The sequence below is a fragment of the Corvus moneduloides genome, chromosome 3 (assembly GCF_009650955.1).
Source record: "Corvus moneduloides isolate bCorMon1 chromosome 3, bCorMon1.pri, whole genome shotgun sequence".
Lineage (NCBI taxonomy): Eukaryota > Metazoa > Chordata > Aves > Passeriformes > Corvidae > Corvus > Corvus moneduloides.
In genome coordinates, this window is record NC_045478.1 from 62,968,288 (window position 1) to 62,996,121 (window position 27,834).

Sequence of the window (27,834 nt, forward strand, 5' to 3'; positions counted from 1 at the left end):
GATTAATAGTTGCTTGAAAGCATTATGGAGTTTTATCTTCAAATTTTAATATGTTGGTATAATCATGTTTTCCAAGCTCTTCAGAGGTTTCTGATGTGATTCATATTTTCTCTGCATATGATTCTTAACTTTTCAGAGGGTTAGGAGCATGTGTATTTACTTGTAGGCACTGAAATGGTGAAGCATAAATGAGAAGAACAGGCACATGCTTGGAGATACTTTTTTTGTAAGTTTTTGTGTGTCCTCCACCTAAAAGTCTGTTGTCATAAAAAAAATGAAGGGATCAGTAAGATGCTGATCTGTTTATTCTGGATAGTCATTAAATCCAATAGTACCTTTCGTCTTTCTTCCTTTTGCTGTAGTGGTCTTCAGCTTTTTACAAAGAGCATAACTTAATTTCTTTGTTTTTAAAATTTACTTGACTCTTTATCTTTTCTCTCACATTTGAGGGAAGACGATTGAAATAGGGCTGGGAATTTATTCTTCAGGCTCCACAAAGCCCAAATTTCACGTCTTAACTTTCTATAAAGCATCTGATGAAGTATTTTCTGACATTGAGATCCAAATTCTCAACAACACTCAAAGAGAGTCTTTTTGGGGAACTTTGCTAGCACATGCCAGCATTGCTGCAAACAAATTCAACTGGAATCTCAATACATAGTAACTTTTCATTCTTCCATATCTTCTTAAACTAAAAAAACCCCATTGTCCAAGCCTACTAGGACAGCTCTTCAGTTTGTGTGGTCTTTGAACTGGCTAAAGTAGAGCTCTGCTTTTTGAGAGGTCAGTTCAGCTTCTTTCTAGGTGTTACTCTTCAGTAAGGATGGTCCTTCCCTACACCATTAGCAAAATATTTCTCTAAAGTAGTAGTAGACTGAGAGTGAAGTGAGTAGGCAGACAGAAAGTTAGGGAAGTTCATTCTCTCTGCACTGTTGTTACTGTTTTACAGATGAGTGAATTTCCCTCTTTGTTTTGCAAAGATTTAGCATAAAATAATGAAAAATGAATGTGGAGCTATATAGCATTATCTCATACAATGGAGCTGGTGGGGAAGCGTGTGCAGAAAGGGCTGGTGGTCTGGGCTTTGGGGAGGGGCAGCTGTGTAGTAAAATTCAGTGGCTTCCTTACTTACATCCCTAGCTATAGACATACATGTGGTACCACCAATTTCAGTCGGATTATCAACAAGAAGTAAATTGGGCACATGTGTGTGTACTTGTGTGCTATCAGTGGTGTTGGGAATAAGACTTCCTCTTTCTATTTTGGTTAAAAATTATGAAAATTCTATTCTTCCAGTGCAACTAGAAAGATGACATTTATTGTAAAAAAACTTCATTGTCTTGTTATTTCAGGAAGATTTCTTAACCTTTTTTAAGTCACCATGAAGAATGAAGAATAAAGTGTCGCTAATTGAACATGAGTGTTGTACTCTTTTACAATGCCTTTTTTATTTCTTTAAAGTAAAAGTTATGATAGTAGTGTTTTTAAAGTAATGGAATTTCTGGAAGAGTGATGTTTTTGCTTCTTCAAGTTCTCTTTAGGAAGTAATGACAATAAAAATCTGTTCCTTGTCCCCAGAAACCAAGTGACTCATTTTTCCAGATGGATACAATATGAATTGTGTCTGAGAACCAGGGACTGGAATGCAAAGAGTTTGGTGTTGTTTGTAATGTGGTTGAAAAGCTGTACATATAAAACTGTAGCAGAAGTTTCTTCTCAATCCACAGAGTTCCCTACATCAGCTTCCAGCGACACTTTCCATCTGGAAATAAGATACTGTGTAGGGAAAAACTGAGAATTTTTATTGCTATAGATAGTGAATTGTGTCAGCAAGGCCCTTGTGCTGCTGCATGGTATAAGAACTACTACTAAATAAAATAAATTTTGAAGGCTTAGCTTTGAGAGAAGGCCCTCCTTCCTGTGCATCTTCTCTTTTGTGCTGCTTTGAATAGGAGCCAAGTGAAAAGTTGGTGTTTTGTTATCAGGTGAGCTGATAACAAAAAGCTTTTTCCATCCTTCTTCTAGGTCCTTGAAGCATTGTTACATGGAGTTGATATGGTGTCATTTCTGACCCAGCTTTACAGCATTCACACACCGGTTTGGGTTTTATTATACTGAGCTCTTTTTATTTTGTACAGAACACGTGATTGCAAATGAGGCAGTTCTTCTCAGCCTCCCAAAAGATACTGGTTGCACTGTAGTGTACGAAGGACGAGAGGCCAGGGGCCATCCCTGAGCCACACTGCCTTTGCTGGGACTGTTGAGGCCTTCCCTTTCACAGTCTGCAAACCCTAAACCTCTTCCAGCTGAGGTGCTGGTGCCACTGTAAATATTACCTGCAGACAGAACTGTAGAGCATGTAGGAACTATGGATCCCCAAATCACCTACTAGGAACCATTGGTCTGTATATTTATCCCTTGCTTTTCCCAAGCTCCCACTTTAAAGTTTAGCTGTAGAAAACCTAGCAGGTTTATTGACCTGAGAGAGACCTTCTTTCAAACAACTTTGTTTAGCTCCTCTGTGTGCGTGACTTAAAATGTAGTTAATTTGCAATTGTTTCTTAGTGTCTGAACAGATTTTTCACTAACCTGGAGAAGAATTGACTGTTTATGTTTTGAAAATGATCATTACTGCAAGTACTGCCAGTACCATGCTGATGTTCCTTTGTGTGTTAACTCTTTCCTGCACTAGGTCTTTGATGCAAAAGCTTATCCCCTCACATAATTACTGTCTTGTCCTTGCACCAGGCTTCCTTGCATGATTTCTCCTGGTGGCCCAGGCTAAATAATTCTCAAGGCTTCCCACATTTTATTCCTTTCTATCTCTCTACCACAGCTTCCTTCCACTCTTAGAGTATCCTAGTAGGTTCAATACATTTACTTGGGTGGCCCCTCCCTTGCCTTTCTCCCAAGCTCTTTCATGCTGCCACTAAACAGAGAAATCCTTGCTTAACATTTGCCTGGACTGACAATGACACCCTCCCTTTCCTCTGGAAAAACCCTTTAATGCTTTCACGTTTCATGTGTGCTCGCTTGCTGGGTATGCCTCACTTCGGGCCATATTGCTTATCTCTTTTTGGACTCGTTTCATGCTGCTGTTAGCCTTTGTTGCCCATTCCTGCTCCCACAGCTGTCTGATGCATCCACTTTTTCCTGTTTGCTTTCGAGCAGATTTCAAAAGGGCCATTTTGTCTGTGCATGATGAAGTTAAGTCCTTGAGCCTTCTTTCGGGTAGTCCTCCCACGTGGGGCAGAGATTTGCCTCACACAATAGCAGAATAGGGATTGCAGCAGCGAGTCTGCAGGCTGTAAATTAACTTGGTGGACCAGGTCATACTGTGCTTTGAAGTTGTTACTTTTTTATTTGTGTGCTTCTCCCTTTTAGTGTTCAAGAATATAAATCTCTAGGAAGAATTATCATAGTTTAAAAGGCTCAGACAAATAGCAGCTGGTATTGGTTCATGGTCTCCAATTGGTTCCAGACATCCCTGGTTTTGATAAGACTACAAGACAATCCCAGAAATTCCTTGCCTACAGCTTTTGGTAATGCCATTAAATGTAACATTGTGATTACTGATGCTTTTGGAGCTGATTAGCTAGTATCCTGTGTGACTAGGAACACTGTAATTTAATTATTTCTTCAGAATGCCCCCATGTTGTACCCCACTCCCCCTTCTTAGATTATCTTTATTTTAAAATACAACTTCATGCAAATATTTAATGGAGATTTTGAAGAAGGTCTAAGATACTCAGCCTGTGTTCAATGAGGACAGGATGCTCCACTCCAGCAGTGCCCAGAACAAGACTTGCTCTGTTCCTGAGCTATTAAAAGTTGTCTTGGCTCTGTACCCACAGAGATGTCATCTCAAAGGGAAAGACATTACCTGAGCTTGTAGCTTTTGGCTTTGTGAAAAGCTGACAACTATGTTTTCATTCTGGTGGGATGTTGACACAGAGAAACAGCTCATCTCGCAATCTTGTATTGGAGTTGTCCCATGCGTAAAGTACTGGCATGCAGAAAAATGCTCTGTGAGAAGTGCCTGAGAGCACAAAGAAAGCAAAAAAAAGGGGGAAATTTTCAAATAAACCCAAGGAAAAAAAAGATTATTCTTTCTGGAGTGCAGAGGATGCATGTTTCAAATGTCTGTGATGAGAGATTAGACAAAGCATCTTCATTATATGTATGTCTCTGTCCATTTTCACTAGACTTCTGAGAATTGATGTCATGATAAGCTTTTGTAAATTCTCTCTTTTGTTTTTAATAGTCACTGTTTGAAAGATTTTTTAAGTGTACTGTAAATTACAATTTTGCATTCATACCTGTGCAAAATGGTATATTGTCTTCCATTTCTTCACCCTACTCAACGAATAACATTTACCTCTTACTTCCAAAAGTAACTGATGCCACAATTTGTGAGCACATGTGTAAGGAAGCTGGACTGGCTAAGGTCTCTATCGGTCATAGCACAGACCTTAGCACTGTTTTGTTAACAAGGCCTATTTCGCCCTTTCATTGTTTGCTTCTTCATTCTTGAAAGTAAAGTGGCAAAATACTGGTTTAATTCTTGAAATATTTGGCAGCATTAAAAAGAAACTGAACTGATTTTACTTCTAAATGAGCCTAAAGGGCATAGTCCACTTGAGGGTTTTATATTTGTCAGCTTGTTTCCCGAGTCACAAAGGTGCTTGTCCCAGCCTTGGCTAATCTCAGTGTGAGGTGATAACGTCCTGTGCACGTGGGGGCAGGCAGGTGCTCCAGAAAAAGCCAACACTCGTTAGAGAAAACGTGATGAACTTTCTCCACAGCCCTAAACCACCTGTGGAACATGCAGCGTGCAGTGACTGGAGCTGACATTGGAAGATGAGTATTGTCAGGGGATTTCAACAGTCTTCAGCACACAATCTTGGTGTACCTTGACCTAATGGACATGCCTTTTCTGCCTCTGCTGTATCAATGTGCTTGCTGCCTTTTTTATTTGTACTACGTATTGGTATTAATGTATGTGGTACGTTCATTGTACAACCTGCAGGGCAGATTTTTGCTGCAACTACCAGTATGTAAGTTGGGGAAATGAAGAGCAAAATTTGACTTTGGTGCTGTGCATAAGAATATGTGTTTAAATAAGTGTGTATGTTTTAAATGAGTGTGAATATGTTTGTTTAAATGAGTGTGTATCTACACAAATACTTAAAATCTGTCATCTAAACCTTGATTCAGAGCTTTGCCTAGTAAATATTTGATTGTTCACTTTCCTAATTTTACATTGAAACTGGATTAAGTTGTTACATCTTCATGTACCTGTGCCAGATATGTTTTAGAATTAAAATTAAGCGTGTTTACATTCCTGCTTTTGGTCCAGTGGTTTGTATTGAGTCTATATAGCTGTTATTTGCAGTTTGCCTGGGTGTAATAATGTCTTACCTTATTAGTCAGAGCAAGAAGCATGAGTATTGTCCCCTGTTTACCGTTAGAGGAGCTGTAGAATGGTAATAGAGAATGAACAGAACCTAGCACTGGAACTACTTTGCTTTGCACAGTTTGTTAGAGTAGCTGCGCTACTTTGCTTTCAGCCAGCCAGCTACACAGTCTAAGCTAAAAAATCCAAGACTAATTTTCAGAAAGGAGGGGATGATGGGAGGGAAGAAAGAGGGGAAAAAAAAGAAAGGGCCTTTGTGAACCACAGGGTTGTGTTTTTATGTAACTGTTTTTGTGGCTATCAAACTACCCAGAGTTCATGGTATGTTCATCTTGTCAGTATGTGTTTAAGACCACCAGCTTTGTTTTATTTCAAGTCATCTTTTGGGTTGATATAACACAATATGACTGAATGTGTTTTGGCAGGGAATAACTAATCTAATCCATATACTACCAGATGAAAGCAATTTACTATGGGTTTGGGGAAGAGCTCGAATTTTCAGTGCAGCCCACAAAGTTATTTTTCCCCCATTTAATTGTCCCTTTTTATATCTAAACAGATCCAGCAATGGGAACAGAACCTGGAAAAATTTAACATGGACCTTTTCCGAATGCGATGTTACCTATCCAGTTTGCAAGGTGGGGAGCTCCCAAACCCAAAGAGCCTTTTGGCTGCTGCCAGTCGTCCTTCAAAATTGGCACTGGGGAGGCTCGGCATTTTCTCTGTCTCATCCTTCCATGCACTGGTAAGTCCAAATGCACTTTCATGGGTGTGTTACACAAAAACACCATGTGCTTAGATGTGGAATTGTGCTGGGAAAATATGTGGCTGCACCCACATGCATTGCTCAGACAGCCCTGTTCCCTTCTCACCCTTTCTGCCTGTTCCTTGACTGCAAATAAATTTTCTTCTACAGGTTATGGCCATGACTTTGTTTTTTATGGCCCCAAAGGACTCCAGACTTGGAGTCCCTCCTAAAAAGGAAGTATTCTTATAATAGGCTAAAACTAGAGACAATTCAAAATTATATGTCACTTTTTTTAAGAACTGTGGGCTGTATTTCTAAAGAAGAATGAGTGAGATCCTGAGCTGCTGTAACCTGTTGTCACCCCATCGGCTTCAAGGAAAGTACCACAGTAGCAGGTTTGCCTCTGCTCTTTAACCTTGGCAGGGCTGCAAGGCTGATCTTGGCAGAGAGACCTGGACCACATTTGCTGCATGTGAAGTCTGAGTAGTAGTACTGAAAGTCCCATCAGGGAGTGTGTTCCTCTCTGCCACTGTTTTTATCTATGTGGTTTGTGCCGTTCCTTGTTAATAACTCAATGCCACAGCACATTTATCTCCTGTTTGGCAATTTTGAGTCTGTCTTCCTCTAGCAATTTCATATCTGAATGATACGTTATCATTCTTCTTCAGATCCTTTTCATTAGCTTCTTTTGTGTTACAGAGCAGTATTTTCTCAGAGTCTCCCTTCCTATGACTTCTAATTTTGCCCCATGACAAAAAAATTATTCTGCCACGCCACTGGAATACTGAAACAAGCATCGCTGCTGAAAGTTTAAAACACTGTCCTTGCACTTTGGCATGTTACATTGAGATAAACAGAAGTAACCCTCATTTGATGCCGCAGGTTGAAATAACTCTCAATATTTTGCTGTTATGAAAGTGATACAGGAAGGTCTGTCTCTGTGTTTAAATAGATCTGCTCCAGGGATGAAGCTGCTCTCAGGAAACGTACACTGTCACTGTCACAAAGGGTTCGAAATAAGAAGGGGTTATTTTCTTCTCTAAAAGGACTGGACACATTGGCAAGAAAAGGAAAAGAAAAGCGACCTTCCATAACTCAGGTAGATCTTATTTGCTGGGGATAGCACAGAATGGCTTGTTTCTCTTGGGGTTCATCCTGCAAGGTGTTGTTGGTGCACAGGGTAGAAGACATCTGTCCATCAAACTTGCATCCAGGGTTTCAGTAGGTGTGGCAAATTTGCAATGGGATCATCGCTTGTGAAGAGTATATATCTAATTTGGGGTTTTTTTGTGATAAGTAAGATTGATAGATGACAGGTTTTGACCCAGTAATTTAATTATCATCAGCATAAGACCATCAGGTTGGAATTTATAACAAAACTTCTCTTCGGGCACATTGCAAACTGTTTGGAAGTAGGGTTTTTTCCAAGATAGTCTCTGTGCACAGTCCTGAATACAGTGTGTGCTTGTTTGTGACTGGGACTCTGAAGCACTGTTGCAATTCAGTGTAGAGTGACATAGGTCACTCAAGGAACAAAGAGACTGCTGCAAAGACAGCCATCTTTGGCATGGCCTCCTAAAGCAACACCCACTGCCTGGAAGTACATTTTAGCGCCGGGAGAAGACTGCTGTCATGCAGGGACTCAGCTCTCGGTATAGACAGCTGACAAATAACGCCAGACGAGTTTACTGAAGACTTGGCTCAGGTTTGATGTGCAGGGTCAGACTGGCTCTTGGGAAAGGGGCTGTGCTGATGTGTGCCCCCACTGAAGGGATGCACTGCTGGTGAAACCACAGCATCTTTTTTTCTTTGTGGAACTAATGGCCCGTGCTCACATTTAGTGCAAGCTCCACACTTCAGGAGTCTGTGTTTTCTCAATAAAAGCTCAGTTATATGTGAAACAAAAATTTGCTGCCTTTTTCCCTGAAAAAAAAGGTAAATAAGAGCAGAGACACTAATTGGCAGTGAGGCAGAAATTACAGAGATGCATTCTCACCCAGAACACTATTGTTTTCAATAGCCTCTGCCATGTCTGGTGTTACTTCTGTAAAGTAGCATTTTGTGCATTGTTCATTAGGTAACTTTTTTCCTGTTGTTCCCTGGCCCTTGATTTTATTACTCAAAAAATCTATGATCAGCATTTGAAAATTGGCTGTTCTTGCATGCCTGGTAGTCTGTTGCGGAGTGTTTAAACAAGCCTATCTGTACACATCCTGCAATAGACACAGAGCTGATGCAACAGATTCAATGTTGCAAAATAACATGTCAGGATTTTCTGGTATAGTGGTTTCTATTTTTAATAGGTAAATATCTATGTATTACACTGGCATTAAACTTCCACCTGTTACACATTTTAGCATATTGATTGAGATGTGTTAACATGGTGAAATTGATTAATAAAACTCAAGTGTCTCTTACAAAAGAAAGAACTAAAGGAGAAGTTTTCCCTAGGTCATCCTATTCACATGATTTCCCCTGTGTTCCCCAGCAGCTGAGTCTGGTCTGCGAGTCCTGAACCTCTATTTCTTTATTATTCAGCTCCGTTCCCAGCAGAGCTGATACCTCGCACTGTTTTTAACTGGGTAATACTTCTTCTCATACGCTTTATAGCCCGTGAAGGGGATTCTGTGGAGCTCAGGGACAGGGAATCATATCTGTGGCAAGGAGGGGAGGCTCCTGCTGCCCTCGCAGTGCTTTTCTGAGCAAAGAGAAGGGAGCCCTATTGCAGGCAGAGGTGGCCCGAATGTGTCTTCATCCTTCTTGTTCCAAACCTTGCAACCAGCTGGCCCCAAAATGTTTTCATTTTCATAGATGAGCTGGGGTTCTTGGTTTTTTGTTTGTTTTTCTGTTTGGGTTTTTTTGGGTTTTTTTGGTAATTAAACATTCTACAATACAATTAAGGAAGTGTAAATGCTGAATGTAGCCCATAAAAGTAAGGAATTTTTATGGGCATGGCTTGAAAACTGACCCATGAACCTAGAAGATAGCTGAAAAGAGAGCCACATCCTTGTTCAGGCTTGTGTATATGCACCTAATTCTATATCAAAATCAGAATAGGCCTGAGGATGACTTTCTTGTCTCTTTCACCCAACTGGGTTAAGTAGAGAAGTGGTGGTTGCTTCTCTGCTCATTGTGTTGAGGTGTTTCTGTCAAACAATAGATTTAAAAAATCTTGCTTTCTTAGATTTAAGTTATTTTGACTGTAGATGATATGTTTTAATTTACAGTACCCTAGCTTCAAAATCAGATGGTATGTTCTTGAACATCATTGTGTCAGAGAAGTTTTTAATTTTATCTTGTTTATTTTTATGGCATTAATAAAAAATGTTCAGAGTTTCTGTGCTGGGAAGCTTTTGTAAACATTAATGAAGTGGCTCAGTCCTCTACAAATCAGTTAATAAAACTGCACTGTACCAGATGGGGGATGTCTAGGCTCACATTATCCTCAGTTTCTTAAATGCTTATCTGCTTTCTTATGTCTAAATGGTGAACTATTTTGAGAAATCATAAGCAATAACATACTTTGATTACATCTGTGGGTGAGACAAGGAAGTTCAGAAGTGGTACCCTTTATTTGCATTGGCAGAACCTGGATTTTGTATGAAATCTGGAGAGAGTTTGTTGTTGTCTTGGATTATTTGAAAGGCTTTTGCTAATACCAACCCCCTCCAGAAGCTCAGATATAAGTCTGATATTGTCCTGATTTGTTGACTGCAGAAGGAGTTAAAGAAATGCTATTTAAATTTGCAGTTTAGGAGGGTAATGTTATTACTTGCAAATCTCAGTGTCACGTATAAAGTGTAGATCTATCCATGTGTTTACACCAGCCTTATCGCTGAAATATCTGTATCCATAGTCATTTATTGGATTTTTAAAAAATTAACTATTAAACCTAGCACCTTTGCGAGATACCAGTAGTTAAATTTCCAAAGCATATGGGCAATGTACATCTCAGGTCCTGCTTTCATCAGTTCCAAAGCAGACACAGTAGTCAGCTACTTTCATTACTTAATAGTGTGGGGTTTGGGTCACATATAGAAAACTGGTTAGAAGAGATGAAAAACTGTAGGGTAGGACTTCTAGAAACCAGCAACAATGATTTGAAATAGTCCCTTGAAGTCATGATGAGATTTGTAGTTCTCCCTAACAGGAGAATTATAAATTTCACCAAAGGGTGAAATTTATAATTCCACTATAGTGCATGGTTTGAAGGTAAATGACTTTAATCTTATTACTAAATAGTAGATAGGAAAAAACAAGGATGTGTTTTATATGTGTATGAATCTGTGTGTGCATGTATCTTAAAAGAGAAAATCTGCTTAAATTTTCTGTATATGGAGAGAGTTGTATTTCTTTATTACTTCTAATTGGAATAAAGCAATAAAAAGTACAAAAAGATCCCTGGGTCTTAGCAGGTTGATATATATTTCTTAATTTAGTTTTAATCTTTATTTTTTCAAAGGATTTACCCAGAACAGGTAAGAAGTAAAGGTGTTTATTTGTTTAACCTACTTACTTATCTGTAATATTTTCAATAGGTTTTTGATTCAGCAGGAGGACATGGATTTGCTGGCGTGCAGAATTCAGCCAACTCTGCTGAGGTAAGATATGCCCATTCTCATTCTGCATCATCATGTTTTTGAATTCCTGAATGCATTTGTCTAAGGTAATGGTGGGGCTGGTTCAGACACCCCGAAGAGGTTCATAAAATGTATTTATTGTTAGATGGTGAGATTGTAATTCTGCTAATGAAACCGCTTTAACCATAAGTGTCTGAGCATTCATGGTAGTCTTTAAAAACAAAACAAAACCAAACCCCTAGAAGCTTCTTCACACACTGATGCATACCGTCTGTACACTGTGAGAGGGACTTGAGGCTGAGCTTGTTTGAAAGCATCCTTCACAGTATGGCAGATCATAGGATGGTTGGGATTGGAAGAGACCTTTATAGGTCATCTAGTCCAACCCCCTGCAATAAACAGGAAACTCTTCAACGAGATCAGATTGCTCAGAGTCCAGTCCAATCTGACCTTGATGGTTTCCAGGGACAGGATGAAACCCAAGGTATATTTTTTCCCGTTGTCTGTTTCAACAGAACCTTTGTATTTTGAGTGTTAAGGCAATGAAATCTATGTAAAGTCTGTGGACTGTCCCATCAGAGAAGTGAGATTTAATATAAAGCTGGAGATTGCCCAAGTAAAGGAGAAGGATGGAGCATCCCTCAGCAGCATTACCCAGTAAATAGCTGTGATTGATGTTCTCTGATGCCTAGGAGGAGGAGATCTGGTGCTTTTCCCTGCCTGGCCTCAGTCGTGGTCCTTCTCCATTCCTGCAGCCTCCCTGGGGCATAGTGTTGCCATCCCCCAGTCTGGAAGGACATCTTCCACTGACAGGAGCTAATCCTGTAAGGCTGTTTTGCCTTCTGAAAGTATCTTCACATTTTGTCTGTTCTTTGAAAAAGTGTATTGAAATACCTGAATTCCCATTGTTACTTGGCCACTTGCCTGTTATTTCCGGGAGTGGGAAAATATTTAAACCAAATCACTCCTCTGTTTTCAAAATATATTATAATTATGGGGTTAAGATCAGCTCCTGTAGAAAACACCTAACAAATTCCTCTAGAATGTACCACTGTGTGTGGTGTGAGATGGCATCCATGCCTATCTCAGAGACAGCAAAAACAATTCATTCCTTTTCAAATGTGCTAAAACATGGAAAGGTCTGCCACATGAGAAGTGACCAAATCTCTTGGGCACAGGCCCTGAAAGGTTTCTCCTGAAGGGCTGTGGCACCAGTCTGTCAGTTGGATGCCAACCCTATTGAGGCTGGGAGGTTGACAGAGCTGCCTTATACAACAGGGTCTGCTGTGTGTCTCCTGTCCTCGGGCCTAACAGGAGCATTTACTCCTCCTGAACCCTTCTGAGGAGACAGAAGAATGCTTTGAAGGCACTAGGGAACAGGCAGAATGAAGTGTTCTGTCTTTGGTGAAGTGTCAGAGAAGGGACAAGGTCTGTCTTCTTGTCCAGCTCTAGATAGAGCAGCCTTCTCCAGATTCAGGCAGGGGCTCACAGCCCCGTTCCCCAGGTAGAGGGGGACCATCAGAGGACAATGTGGCTGCAGGTTTTGGGCCAGGATTTAAAAATTTAGCAGGGTTGTCTTTCAAGACTAGAAAAACCCACACAATTGAGGTGCTGAGCAGAGCTTGGAGCTAGAAAAACATTTTTTTTCTTATTATTTCAACCCTATTTCTGAAACCTTTTTTCAATGGGTATTAAATACAGCGTGGGCATTTTTAAGATCCTGACATTTTGGTGAATCATACGACAACTCAGAAATGATTCATCATAACTTTGAAAACCGTTAGTCTGGCATCAGCCTGGTTTCACTGGCTGATTTAAAATGAAAAAAACAAAAACAGCATCAAAACTTTTATAAAATGCTGCCTGCGGAGGGTAGGGAATGACAAATAGTGAAGTCTGCCAGGGTAGCTGTATTTTCCCTGAAAAGGATGATAAAACCAGAGGCAAATAGTGGGAGGAAATTATGAAGTAACCTATTGGTCCTGCAGCAGCCCTGTAGCACAACGTGTGACAGTCTGCAAATCCTGGCGCCTCTTTCTGGAAAATTGGATGGGTTGTTATAACTTCATGTGGCAATGAATGAATGAACTATTGTTGAATTAGTCACTGCAGGCATAACAGGAAAAAAAATCTCTTTTCATGTCAGATTTTCTGAGACGGAAAATGTGGATGAAGCAACAGTTCCTTGACTGCAGTTAAGGAACACAGTCATGTTTAATAACAGAGGGAAGTTTATCTCAAATTGTATGCTTGAGCATCAGTGTACCTGGCAAGGAAAGGATGTAGCTCACGTTGGCTGCAGAGCTTTCTGTCCTGTTATAAACGCTTACATCAAAAGGCCTTGAACCTATTTCTCATCGCCTTAATCCTCTATGATATGAGGTTATGGATTTTTTTCATCTCTGGCAATAGCAAGATTTATTTCAGCTGCACAGATTTGAAGAGCTACCATTGCAGGGCAATAAACCATTGTAGTAGTTGCAAAACTCCCTTGCTGAGGCAAGCATAGCATTGGTTTTCCCTGGAGGAAGCCACCAGGGAAATGCAGCCTGACTAATTTGTGCTGATCTTTCTCAGCCTCCCTGCCTTGCCCCTTTTCTCCGTTCTGTTATTTACACTGTGGAGGTAGGTCAGGCTTCATTCCCAGGCACTTGATTTAGTGCTGAGAGGACTACAGTTCCACAGGAATTATCTTCTTCAACATCACTGGCATTATGAGCAGGCTGTAGCTGCAGCCGCAGAGGTCAAACTTCACATGGTGTAGATTTCAACACTGCGTTAATTGCAGTAGCAGAATATGATTCCTGTTATGTATAAGTTGCTGGATTTCAGTAGGATTTCCATTCACCTGTGTTAATTGAAATTTCATGTTCAACTAGTTAAAAGGGATGATTGAGCAAGACAGACAAGATTAATGAATAGAATTAGTTCATTAATATTATTCCACCAAACCAGCGTTACTCTGGCATCACATTATTACTATGCCACACTCTGGGTTGTCTGCAACCTGTATTTCTGCATTGTTTGGTAATTACCTGCATAGGATTGCTTGCTTCATCATTTTTACAGCCACAGTTGTTATTTGCAAAAACAGAATAATATTGGTCTTTCTGTTGTCACTGACAGATTGTTGTCAATAACTTTGCTGCCTGCAGCAAGGGAAACAGTCCCTGTGCAGTTTTAACAGCAGCTTTTAATTGTGATGCACCCCTGGGCTTGTGTCCCCGTGGAGAGGAGGGAGAATTGTGTAATCAAGGGTCTTTATGTAGGCAACAAATCCACCCAGCCCAACAAACAAACCAAAAATACTAAGCGAAAGCATGGAGGAGGTAGGGACTCCTGAGAACAGCTCAGGATATCTTAAGATATGCCTTGGGTGGAAGTTCTGCCACTTCATGGAGTTTTTGTCCCTTTCCAGTGACTGCATGGGGAATTAAGGGACCCCATCTGCATAAATTTAAATGCCTTGATATAGGTATTTAAGTGATGTGCTGAATAGGCTGACCCAAATAATATGTGAAACTCCAAATTCTGAACAGCTTTTGGTGTTTGTCTTCTTGTGTGGTTTCCTTTGAAACATGGAGCCTGAAGTGCAGTACAGGACAAAGTGTGAAAGTGAAGGGTGAGAAAGTGACAGGGAATTTGTTTAGGACCGATGTTATTTGATCAGGTGGAGTGGTGTTGGAAAGAGGGAGAATGTGGAGCAAAATGGTAAACAGGCAGATACCCTGTGCTGCCAATGAAACACGATGTTCTCAAACGGCAAATAGAATAGCAGTGCTTAATTCCTGCTTTAGTCCTTTATTTTGTTATGGCTAGCCTTGCTCCACAGTGCTCTCTGCTGGAATTCTGTTGTTATTTTCTGTCAAAATGACACTAATTCCATTTATTTATTTATTTACAGAGTTATTTTACATTATTGGTTAGGTAAAATTGTAGTTGTCAGTTCTTCTTAAAAGATTTATTTCCACTGTGATATAATACCAGGTAGCAACATATTTCCACAAGGAATTAACTCAATGATTAGTATGAGATAAAGACATAAAATTCCATAATAGGAAAGCACAGCAAGTTCAATCTGAGCTCTAGAAAATCAAGTCTTCAATAGTGAATGAGAGCAGGTAACAGAACTCTTTCCCCGTGGAGAAAATACATAGCACTCTGTTTGAATACATAGCCACTTCAAACTGCTAATGTAATTGCACTTTTCTTGGGTTTTGGTGTTTTTTTTTTTTTTTTTGTTTTGTTTTTGTTTTTGTTTTTGTTATTTTTAGTTTTTTAGCATCCTCATATTTTATACTTTTCTCCCTTGTTTCCAGCAGCAAGTCGACGATTTTTTGAATGTCTACTGCTCAGTGCCAGAGAGCATCCAGAAGGAGAATGCTTGGGAAACACAGACATATGTTCATTTCGGTGACGGCCAAGGAGTGCCGCTGACACTCAAGCCAGAGCACAGGGTGGAGGATGTTTTGTCTTTGGCATGCAAGGTACTTATTTTTCATGCACAGTTGCACCTTGTAAATCGCTGTGGACTTGAGAAGGAACACAGTATATCAGTGGATGCATAAATAGTGAAAACTGTGATAAGGTTATCATTATATATAATAATACAGTAATGAGATAATATATAATACTAATAATACATAATAAGCATCTCCCTGTCACTGTCTCCAGGCACATTGCTCTCTTTCCTTAGTTGTGGTTTTTAGGTGTTGTAGCCAAGGCAGCAGGGTTGTGGAAAGGTTTTCAGAAAGTGCTGCTGGAGACAGCACACGGGGTACTTCAAGAGCAGTGACAGTGTGCCAGGTAGTCAGCCCTGAGGAGTCTCAGCACGTGTCCACTCTGTGTTGTCCTTGCAGCAAACCTGGTTGTTCTGTGCAGATTAATCACAGAGCAGCAGCAGGGACTGGTTGAGTTAGAGCCAGGAGATTAAGACATTTAAGACTGCTGTGACAAAGGCAATCACGTATGTTCGCTTCTGAAAGGACCTCTTTAAGCTTTTAATTAAATACAAGCTCTACTTGTGGATTTCAAAGAGTGAATTCCCTTCTGCAAGTCAGTGCTGGCAATTTGAAGGGGATTGCTACAGATCATGGAACAGAGAACTGAGTCACAGGTTGAAGGTAAAATAGAAATACCAGTTTTAGCTACAAACAGAACACCAGCACCTCTGGAACACTGTTATATACCTAACACTTCTGCCTCCACACGTGTCAGTGCTTGAACTTAGCTCTATAACTTTGTGATTCAAGTCACTTAAATTATGCTAAACAGCTTTTTGGAAAAAATAGATTTTTACCCCCTGAGTTCTGTTTTCTGGGCATATGTTACAGTGAATTTCCATGTGAACTCAGTGAACTGGCTTGAAGTTAATGAATTTTGAGGCTTTTAATGGAGGACAGGGCCAAATTTGATGGCTCTTTTCACATGCTAATATTGGGTGTAAGGAAAAAAGAAGAAAAATTTCAACAATCCAGAGTAAACTACAGTTTTAAAATCAAAATAAGCACTCTGATTTAGGCAAGTCCAAATGTGTCTCCAGGGCATCATTAAGAAGAAAGTAGCTTCTTGTGGCTTCTCCTGGTGGAGACCGAATCCTGGAGAAAATGTTTAATGTTTGGCTTTACTTTTAAAAACTTCGGTGTACCCTGTCAGGGCGAAGGGATTATCTGAAACACGATTTGGCCGCCAGGTGGCACGGAAGAGACAGAATATTTTGAAGTTTTTACAGTGCCTTGCAAGACCCCTGAAAGAGGAAATAAAACTTACAAAAGTAAAATTAAGTTGAAAAGGAAATTCCTTACGTCTCTTACTCTATCACTCCAAAATATTTGTAATTGTAAAGCTGGCCTTTAATTTTCATTGTCTGTATCGCATGAAATTTAGTTTTAAATTCCTTGGTTTTTTTTCTTAAATGTTTTTCTGTTTTATTTTGTCTTTCTATTCTGTGTGTAAAGCTTTTCATAAGCATTCTCTAATGCTGAATACTTTCTGCTCATCTATCCTGGTTCTTTTCCTTCTTACATTTTCATTCTGCTCTGGTGAGTGTAAGGAATCTTTCTTCTTAACAGAAAATGTTTGAATGCTATGTGGATAAGGCTAAAGTTCAGAAGAGTTGTTAGGGTTTTTTTTTCCCCTTCATCCATGCTTTATGAGGTTTATACTTTTCTCATTTCTGTTTTCCATCTGAGGTTTTTGGATAGCACATATACAAAAACTTGTACATTTGAATTCAGTTTTTCAGGATACAGAACACATGTAACTTGTAAACTGTAGAATGCAATAAAACATTAATTAATTACTAGTTACTCAGTAGAGTTAGGTTTTGTAAGCTGCAGAGATGCCTTAAAGGGGTTAAATAACACTCATGGAGGCAGTCAGTCCTCTTCTTTTGGAAATGTTGCTTCCTCCTGTGTTAGAATAGTTGCTCTATTAATATGCTAAAATGAAATGTTTTGTGCCATGGTGTCACCAGTATCCTGACTTTTTCAGACCCTCCCATCAGGGGCTCAGCACTTTCAGGCTGATATCCTTTGGGAATATCCCTATTTCCCTTTACTTCCTGTTGAGACAGGATCTCTGCTTTGACTTCATGTGGTTAAAAAAAAAAAAAAATAGGGGAAACTCTCTGATCATAGAAGAAACCCAGCAATAAAAATAAAATCTAATAAAGGCAAACCCTTAGGGAACCTGCTTGCCATCCCATCCCCTCTCCTAACTGCCCATATGTGCATATACATTTTCTACATCAGAAGCAAAAGCTGCTGAGCAGAACTGAATCATTAGCAGTAGTCATGGAAAAAGGTGGTTGTGAGTGTTAAGTTCAAAAGGACAGAAGACAGTTGTGATATCTTTGGAAACATATATTAGTACTCAGTTAATCTGATAGCCAAGACAGAGTGTTTATGAAAGGACTTGGAAGGACTGTAAAGCAAAATGGGAATTGCACTTGAACCTTATCTTTTAAGTAATGCATCTAGTTTTGTTTATACTACAAAAATAGGTAGAAAATTACTTTTTGAGATTGTTCTTGCATGATTTTAGAAGCTTGTTGTGTCTGTGTCACTTCTCTGTCTTTTAGGATTCTGGAAATAAATAACAAATTCCAAATTCCATTCTTTTTCTTCTTTAGATGAGACAGCTGGAGCCAAGACACTATGGCCTACAACTCAGAAGACTGGTTGATGAAAATACTGAGTATTGTGCTCCTGAACCATATGAATACATAGTAGACCAGGAAAGTGTGACTCCTTTTAGATAAAGTTTTGTGATGTCTGTAGCTGCAGTTGAGTTATCACCTACAAATATGTGAAATGTCGATCTAAAATAAGGTTTTAAAGCTGTTCTGGGACTGCATTCTGATTCACAGTTTTAGGTGGCTAGGCACTGCAAACACTTTCTTCAAGAAATGTTTGAAGATTTGAATGAGGCTTTTAGCTCAAAAACAAAGTGCCAGCTTGTGCTCCAGGGTGGGTTTTTGATCTTTAGCTTTAGTGCCACTGATAGCAGTGATGCTTACACAGTAACACAGTTCTCTATGTAAGGACAGCAAGTCTTGATGCAAGAATATTGTGCTTCTTTCTCATGCTGTATCTGGGCTTTGATGCTTGCATTTTCATAAGTTGATGACTTCTGCTACTCTTCTTTTCTAACAGGTGTATGATGAAATAGAAATTTGTCCATTAAATGTTTATCATGTTCATCTTACAAAGACTGAAAACATAAGTGATTATGGTAAGCTCTCAGGAATTCTTCATTTTACTCTTCTCACTGCTTACTTTCTCTCTTTCGGGCGTTTTTGTTTCTGAGAGCAGATAGAGCCATCCTTGATAGCTCAAAGTGTGAGTCTGCAAAGAAATTGGTGCATAATAACAAAGACACGAACTGATTGTTTTACACTGGCAGGTGCATTTCCTGTGTTTTGGAAGGGTCCACTTTCTAATTTTGCTGCATTGGCCAAATAATTGAAGCACAGACTGGTCATAAAAACAAATGTCCTTTGCCAGGACTAATAAAAGGGCTCTCAGTTAGGCAATGGTCAAGGCCTGCCTTTTTTTTTTTGTAGTGGGATCCTCTGTTGGCACAGTATCAAAAGTATATTTTGGAACAAGTTCTGACAGGCTTTTTATCCATGTGAGGTAGATACCTTGCAAGGATACCTTTGTAAGGCAGCTTTGTGCTGTTCTTTAGCTGCAAGTCTGTTTTAAATTATTATTTTCTGGCCTTTCCCACTTACTAGTCTGTATAGTTTGCTGCTTTATAGTTTCAGTTTCCAGTTTTTGGAATGGTTTAGGACACCTGTATGTCTGATGGACACTCTGCAGAACTCTTACTGTAATGATGAGCTGTGCTGTGTTATTGAAATGTCATGGAGCTGAGGTAGAAAAACACTTTCTATGAAATGTAATTTTTTTTACAGCAGAGCATGGCATTTTCTGGGAGTTGAAAAGTCTTAATAATTTTAACAGGCCTTACAATGGCTGGGAAACCATGTGATAACTTCTGTATGCTCTGTGGGTGTGTTCTCATGAGAAGAATCTTCTTTCTCATGTAAAGTCTACTAAATACACAAAATAACAGGGAAATGTTTCCAAGAAGGTTTGTTTGATTTAAACCTCTTTTACTTCAGGCTTTGCTGTCACAGCCCAAGTTGCTGAAAATGAGCATCTCACCCATATCTTTGTAAGTGACGTTCTCCCTGATGGACTGGCATACAAGGAAGGTATTGTATCCTGTTTGTGCTTAGAACTGTTCTTCATTATCTTTTTCACGTCCAAAAACTTGAAGGAGCTTTAGTAATGCTGTCCGAAATGGTTCTTGGCATTTACTGTTCACAGTTTTCTTTCCTGAAGTCCATGGAAAGTATGTAATAGTAGGAAAAATAGTGTACACAGAGTAACTGAATTATCCTTTCAGTGTAGAGGGAAGAGTTCTTGTTCACCCTCGGAGACAAAGTCTGTGTTTAGCCATCCAACTGAGTGCTTTTGCACAGAGGAACAAACTGGAGAAAGAGTTCCTCTCACACTAGGGAACTTCATGGGCTTGATAAGTTTCCATGACCCATCACTTCCACTTTTGCTGGCAGAAAGCCTTCCTCCCCAGAATAGTTTTCTGCATACATTTCTGTGAGCGCCTTCCCACTGTGCTGCTCAGAAACTGTGCCTCTCTTCATCGGCACATGTGAGGATCACGTGGGTTCTGCTCTCTGAAAAATAAACCCAGAGAAATGGAAACAGAGATATTAATTTGCTACCTGACAGTAATGTCCACTTGGTTTTGCTGACTTTGAAAGATAGCACTTGCCACTGTTTAGATTTATATAAAAGCTGATAAAAACTCCATCCTTAGTTGTTGCAGCTTTGTGTGAATAATTTGATCTGTGTGAGTAGTGCCTTGTTCTTCAGAGATGATGAAATATGTGTTATGGTGCTGTATAGTGATGGTATCTGGTTGTGAGAGTTGCCTCTATTCTAAGCTTCTTGAAAGCTGTGCTGCTCTCCTACCCACCCAATTCTTTAGCATCTTTAAACAAAACCAACTTGATTGTTGTACTGTGGGTAGCACCTATCAAAGTAAGCAAGCATGAGGTCAGTCTGTATAAATATAGCACAAATAAAGCTCTCATTGGTTCTAATGGACTTGTGGTAGGATTAGGCTATTTGAATTCTAACAAAAAAGATAAAAGACAAGTCAGCATAAGGTTTGCATTGTGACCCTTTTTATATTATATTAACTCTTTTTTTTTTCCTTTCTTTGCTTTCACATGCTGCCAGGGCTCCGAGTAGGCAATGAAATCCTGAGCATAAATGGAAAGGCTGTGTCTGATCTTGAGCTCAGGCAGATGGAGCTACTGTTTTCTGAGAGAAGTGTAATGCTTACAGTGAGAACAAGCCATTGCGGGACCCAGCAACCCACGTGTGTGTCCTGGTCAGATGGTGACATTTCCAGGGACCCAAAGAGTTTGTTGCCCCCTCCAAACCAGTCACAGCTCCTGGAAGAGTTTCTAGATAACTTCAAAAAGAACACAGCAAATGGTAAGAAATTTGTTAATTCTATTACTTTCACCTCACTTTGAATATCACTGTTTTTTAAAACTCAGTCATGATTAAAATTATGTGCTTGCCTTAAAAACACAAATACAAGCTATTTAAGTTCCATTTACGCTCAATATCTGTTACTATTTTCTAGGGAGCAGAAATGGAACAGAATATGACTATGTCTGCAGGGAAATGATAATATTTTAATCTGTTTCTCTGTACCATCCAGTATTATCAAGTGTTCTCTTAACTGTTCTGTGTAATCTTGACTATCTCCAACACATCCATTTTCCAGGCATCAGTGGCTGAAATGATGTGATGGCTTTCAGAAGCAGAGCATTGTTCTGTGTTTGCCTTGCTTTCTGTGTGGCAAAGTACCACATTCATTAAGGGTACCTTCAATGCAGTAGTCATCATCACCTCGGAAAGGAGTCATTTAGCTCTGCTCCCATCCAGGGATATTGTGCTCACACTGGGTACAGCGGCCACTGTGTAGAATAAAGCCTATGAAAAGAGCTCTTGTGGGGATTGTTCTGCTTCCACCTGCTCATATTCCTTACTCAATGTAATGCCACTGTATTAAGCACTGGATGGAGGACGTATTCTAACAGTGTTGTGTCAGGGTGAGATCCTGGTGGGAAGCACGAGGCAGGGAAGGTGCCTATGTGGTAAGGGCTGCTCCTGGATGACATCACAACTCCCCAGCCCCAAGCAGGTGCCAATGCCCACTGCTGGGTTGCCTCTTCAGCTGGAAAGTAGGAGGTGGCACATAGAGGGGCTCTGCCACTCTGGGTGGAGATGAGCCATGGACTCCCTTTCCTTCCTTTATCTGATGTTACTTCACTGGAGAACCACGTCTTATGTTACCAGAATTCTTGTGAATGTCTGTCTGAGATAGAAAGTATGTGGGGCTTTGCTCCCCTTTCTTCCCACGCCTTGACTATTTCTCAAACAAGATAGAAGCAAATTTAACTAGATTTTCAGTGTAAAAGGTGCAGTTTCCTCACTCTGCCTCTGGAGGATGCTAGTAAAATTCTGCAGGAAAGCTAGCCCGGATGCAGCACTGTGTGAAGGGAGCAGTAAGAGACACAAAAAGAGATTGCTGATTTTTGCATATAATTATGAAGGCGAATGTTTTCTGATTGGAATCTTTTTCGTAATTAAAAATGGGAGAAGAGAAAGAATCACATAGGAGAAGTTGTTAGAATGGATTTAATTATAAAGCAATTTTATTAGGTCATCTGTTGAAATTAAAAGAAATCTGAATACAAGATTTGTGATTCAGTAAGTAGCATCTCTCTCAGGGGCCTTATTTCAATTTAAAATGCCATTAAATTGACTAGTGGCACATAAAAGTTAGTGTCATAAACCAAAAATTATGATAGAGCTAATTAATTACATAATTACATCAGGGCTATCATCCAGCTTGTTGGCTTGATATCATAGGCCAGCATTACCTCGAGTATTCAGTGTAATAAATGTCTGTGTCCATTCACTAGATTCCTCATTCCTCCGGGATAAATTTGCAACCTGTGCAAATATTCCATTATAATAGGAAATTACTGTAGTATGTATTACACTTTAAGCACTAGTGGATAAAGGGACATATTATATTTGCTCTTCTGCTTAAAAGCAGTTAAGGAAGATTTATTTTATTCTGAAAGGGAACAAATAGTTCTAAATTAAGCTTTGTGAGAAGAAGTTTTATGTTAATCAAATTCAGTGCTTAGTGTTTGATCACCTGATCAGTTCAAATGGAAACAGAAGAAAATGGCATTACTTTGAATTAATAGACAATCATAAAGGGTTTAACTGTTCTGTGTCCTGTTACTCACTCAGGAATTCAATAAGATTTTAGATTAGCATAGGGGATATTTAATGATCCAAGCAGGGCTTTGGAGGCCAAGGACTCTCAAATTCATATCCAGTCTTTAGGAAATTCATAGAATCATTAAGGTGGAAAAGCCCTTAAAGGTCATTGAGTCCAACCTTTGGCCAAATACCACCGTGTCAACCAAACCATAGCACTCAGTGCCACATCCAGTTGTTCCTTGAACACTTCCAGGGATAGTGACTCCACCACATTCCTGAGCAGCCCATTCCAATGCTTAACCACCTTTTCAGTGAAGAAATACTTCCTGAAGTCCAACCTAAACATTCCCTGGTGCAGCTTGAGGCCATTTCCTCTCGTCCTGTTACTTGTTCTCTGGGCTAGAACCTCCTTTCGGGGAGTCGTAGAGAGTGACAAAGTCTCCTCTGGGCCTCCTTTTCTCCAGGCTAAACACCCCCAGCTCTCTCAGCCACTCCTCCTATGACTCTCTCTCCAGACCCTTCACCAGCTCTGGACTCACTCCAGCACCTCAGTGTATTTCTTGTAGTGAGGGGCCCAGAACTGGAAACAGCACTCGAGGTGCAGCCTCACCAGGGCTGAGTACAGGGGAGACAATCCTTGCCCTGGTCCTGCTGGCCACACTATTCCTGATTCAGGCCAGGATGCCTTTGGCCTTCTTGGCCACCTGGGCACAGCGGGCTCATGGTCAGCTGCTGTTGACCAGCACCCCAGGTCCTTTTCCCCTGGGCCACTTTCCAGACACTCTGCCCCAGCCTGTAGCTCTGCAAGGGGTTGTTGTGACCCAAGGGCTGGACCCGGCACTTGGCCTTGTTGAATCTCACACCAATGGCCTCAGCCCATTGATCCAGCCTGTCCAGATCCCTCTGGAGAGCCTTCCTGTCCTTCAGCAGATCAACACTCCCACCCAATTTGGTGTCACCTGCAAACTGACTGAGGGGGCATTTGGTTCCCTTGTCCAGATCATTGATAAATATATTAAACAGGACTGGCCCCAGCACTGAGCCCAGAGGAACACCACCTGTGACTGGCCTACAGCTGGATGTAACTCCATTCACCACTGCTCTCTGGGCCCAGCCATCCAGGCAGTTCTTAACCCAGTGAAGAGAGCACCTGTCCAAGCCATGGGCTGGAAGTTCCTCCAGGAGAATGCTGTGGGAAACCGTATCAGAGGCTTTACTGAAAGCCAGGTTGGCTATGTTCACAGCCTTTCCCTCACCCACTGGTTGGGTCACCTGGTCATAAAAGGAGATCAGGTTGTTCAAGCAGGACCTGCCTTTCCTAAACCTGAGCTGGCTGGGCCTGATCCCCTGATTGTCCTGTTTAAAACTGTTCTGTCTGCTTGGGTGGAGTTGACTGAGTCACTCTTAAGACCCTAGTTTTCAAAAATAATTTCTAACATTTGCTTGTCCATGTTGAGTCTGTTCTTCTGAAGTGGCACCTTTGAAAATCAGCTAGTGCTGGAAGAGCAGACCATTTTAAAAAATCAAGCTCAATTTGGCTGAAGGTACATACTGGGAGTTAAAAAACCTCAATGTTTCTGCTGTTACCTCCCTGTTTTTAAAAATTAACTCGTCTTTCTAGACTGCTATGAGGATTAATGAGCTAAAATTAACAAAGTGCTTAGAAAGTGGAAATTTTCAATGCTGAGTCACACAGTAATGCCCTGCCTAGTGCTTGGCGATGACCACCATGCAAAAGCAAAACAGAACTTAAAATCACTGGCTTCACATAACTTGGATGGTAGTAGTTTGTCCACATTTGTTTACAGTTTTGTAACTGTTTGTCATAACTCTGATGAATGCCTTTTCCTACATATTCTGCTGTGTTGAGGATACCCAATTATACCTCGTGGCAAACTTTGGCAGCTTTTACTGTACAGAAGGGAAGTGATTGACTTTCTCCAAAGCCACTAATTCTGCCACTCCTGAAAATTATTCCCAGGGAATTTTCTGTGGGAGTGATTCATTTTCTCCAAGAGGTTGTTATACTCTTGTAGCTGTATTTTGGACCTGCTGTGGTTGTATCATTTGATCTCCCACATGGCACCACTATGTTCCTGCTGCTTAGCTGTGTGGCGAGTAATAAGCTTATCCTGGAAAAGAAATGAGATGAAATACTTTTAAAATGCACTCATAAATGTGGAAAACCAAATAACAGAGCAACTAAATTTACTCCAAGCTCCAGTGCTAAGGAAATTAAAGAAATATTTATGTAGAATTAAAAAATGAGGAAATTGGACTGAAGTTCTTACTGTGGAGCAAAAAAAACCAAAACAACAAAGCCTCATTTTAAGATGGCATGGATATTTGAGGAATAAACAACATGGAAGGCACAAGAATTGAAAACTGTATATTTAGGGCAATGCTGTGTGGGTTTATGGTGTATCTATAGCTATAGATACACCACATCTATGGTGTGAGGTAGGAGGTAGAAGCATTAGTAGGTGTGAAAACCCATTGCAGAATGTGAGTTGCTGTCAGAGTTGGGCAATTTTTCCTTTTCCTCAGCAAGTGTGTTTTTGCCAAATAAAGCTGTCATTTTTGGTTAGCTGACACTGTTGAAATAAACCCTAATTTGTAAATAGAACTCTGTGATTAAAAGAAAAAGAAAAAAAAAAGGTGGGGTATGGCAGGCTGGATATGCTTTAACAAGTTTCCATGATGAAACACTTTCATCTATGAGGGTTAGAAAGTTAAATGGGAAAGAAACCACTTAAAAAAAGAAAGAAAGAAAGAAAGAAAAAAAAATGGACATATTGTTCCTGTGCTCCGTGTGGTACTCCTCACCTGTGGGGTAGGGTGCTTACCTTCTGTGTAGGGCCTGGGTTCCTCTCTGGCCCATCTTTCTGGAAGTGTAGTCCCAGGAGCAGTGAAGAAGTCTTGGGTGCTGCTGACAAGGAGGAGGCTTGCTCCTCCTCCTCTTCCTCTAGCCCCATAGCACTCCTCCCACCCCTGTGCTGGCAGCAGCACTTGCTGCAGCCCCTGCAGCTAATCAGGGAGAAATCTTTCTCCCCCGCCCCAGCCCCCACACCCTCAGAGAGTTGAACTGATGGGTGCAGAGCTCTGACAAGGGCCAGAGCCAGGTAAGGAGGAGGAGGAGCGGGGAGCAGGCGGGTGCCAGGGGAGAGCTGGTTGCAAGGAGAGTTACTCTCAGAGGCAGCAAGTTCTCTTTAAGTTGAGCTACCCACAGAACACTGTTCTAGCCACTTTGGAGCAAGGGCTTTGCCCTCTGCTTTCCTTCCCCTTGCACTGATGCCTGGGCAGCAGCATAGTCTGGGACATGCCGGTTTGAGTCACTGCTGATGAAGCTATTTTGTGCTGTACAAGGCACGGCTGGAGTCAGGGAGGGAGAGAGTCAGGCTTCGTGCTTTTTGACAAATGTCTGGGCTGTGTGCTGGAGAGGAGCAATTACATTTTAGCTCCTGATCTGCTAAACATTGAGATATTTTTGCAAAGTGCCAGTGCTTCAGGAGGAGGATCAGGGGTTTGAATCCTCACATGGAAAGTGACTCTTCTGTTCACCAAGACATATGCAGCTTCTGATTTTAATCTTAGTAAGCACTCACAGAAGCAAAGCACATCAGTTGGCCACAAGTTTAATTTTTATATGACTAAATTATTTTTAAAAAGTGATCTTGATAATAACAACTGATTTTGATTCAACTCCAAGGTACTTCCTGTTTGTAATGCACTTTGCTAGGTGTTCTAGATGCCTCTGTAAAGTGTAATTACAATTCATTGCTTCTCCAGAAAACTTTGCTCTATTCAGCTTTGTCAGATACCACCGAGTTGAGGGAGGAAAAGGAAGACAGAGGTTGGCTCTGCTGCCAGCTGTCTCTCTGCATGTCACTGCACACCTTTTCAGGTAGCACCCTACATTCTCTTTCAGCTGCAACCTACCCTGAATATCAGGGTATAACAGACCTGTGTGTCCTTCTTAAGAGAAGAGATAAAGTAAGGAGGACATTGCCTCTAGCTCCGACAGCTGGGGGCTGTGCCTGGACCACTGGTTCAGACCACTCTGCTTCTTGCTGTTTGCCTATAGGTTTTTGTAAATGTCTTTAATGTATTGCTGAAAGCATTTTATAAACTAAAGTAAAACTAAAACTTAACTGAAAAGCATTTTTAAAAGGACTTCTACTTTTAGTTCTGCTCAGATGAGGTCTTGTTTGTTTGCCTAGCTGCTGTTTCAACATACAAATTCTCTTCATTGTGCTGCAGGGCGTCTCCTTCCTTGTGCTTTATGTGTGAGGTATCAAAGAAACCTGTCTTCATTCTTTCCTAGGAAATTCCTTCGAGCTCAGAAGAGGTGAATATTGCTTCTTCACTTCTCGAGTCCCAAGGACACCTACAGTCCTGTTAGATATGGGCCCTGATCTCTGTTAATGGTGGTCTGCATACATTGCTCCCTCTTGCCTGGTAGATCTAATGCCAGGTATCTAATGGTTTTGTGTGGTGTAAGGCAACATACTAGGAAAGCCTCTCTGTAACACAGACATATAGTTGTCTATGCAGCATAACTGCTTATCTGCCTGATGATAGATGACTGCTGGGCTTTCTTTTTCTTACTTATTACACAATTCAGCAGGAAACCACATAGATGTGCTAGGACATGCTCATCAGAGCAAGCTCAAGGGGCAGGCTGTGTGTTGACAGTAGTCTTGGACAGCTGTGGTGGGTTGGCTTCTACTCCAGCTGTTTGTGTGCTGTTAACAAAAGTGTCTTTGTCCTGCAGTCTCGAGAATTGCTGGGAAGACTAGGTCTGACCTGTGACAATACCTGGGGCTGTATCAATGTAGAGATTAATTCAGAGAAAGCATTTGTCTCTTTAGAAGATGGATCCATTGGAGCACTTGTTGCTTACTGCATGTTTTGCAATACAAGTGTTTCCCAAGAGTGGCAGTTTAATGAGGTCTTGCTGGCACTTGACAAACTGTCCTGTTGGCTTTCTGCTAGATGTCTGTGCAGCAAATTAAAAGATTGCCTATGCTATAAAATGGGACAGCCTTAAATGCTCTTCGTTTTGCTTTTCCACTGAAAGAGCATTCTGTTCTGCTTTGCTAAATGCTGCTGTGATTTAATCCCTGTGAAGTCAGTGGGCCAAATTGTTGGGGTTTATATACTGGTGTAAACTTCATTAAACCCTGTATAGCTGCACCTTCTGGCTCAGCGATATGTAGGCATAAATCATCATATTGCCCT

At 40.6% G+C, this 27,834-nt stretch overlaps 1 protein-coding gene across 2 annotated transcripts in view; it reads left to right on the forward strand.

Annotated features, from left to right (window-relative positions):
* Positions 1-27,834, forward strand: part of TIAM2 (TIAM Rac1 associated GEF 2) — an 88,523-nt gene that overhangs the window by 17,292 nt on the left and 43,397 nt on the right. Inside the window, exons 6-13 of one of the 2 annotated variants that reach the window (XM_032101908.1) lie at positions 5,976-6,161; positions 7,117-7,263; positions 10,703-10,765; positions 15,064-15,231; positions 17,877-17,981; positions 18,400-18,478; positions 19,374-19,466; positions 20,518-20,778. In XM_032101908.1, the coding sequence (XP_031957799.1) occupies positions 5,976-6,161; positions 7,117-7,263; positions 10,703-10,765; positions 15,064-15,231; positions 17,877-17,981; positions 18,400-18,478; positions 19,374-19,466; positions 20,518-20,778 (1,102 nt within the window). The remainder of the gene's footprint in view (positions 1-5,975; positions 6,162-7,116; positions 7,264-10,702; positions 10,766-15,063; positions 15,232-17,876; positions 17,982-18,399; positions 18,479-19,373; positions 19,467-20,517; positions 20,779-27,834) is intronic. The other variant, XM_032101909.1, reaches the window with a different exon arrangement.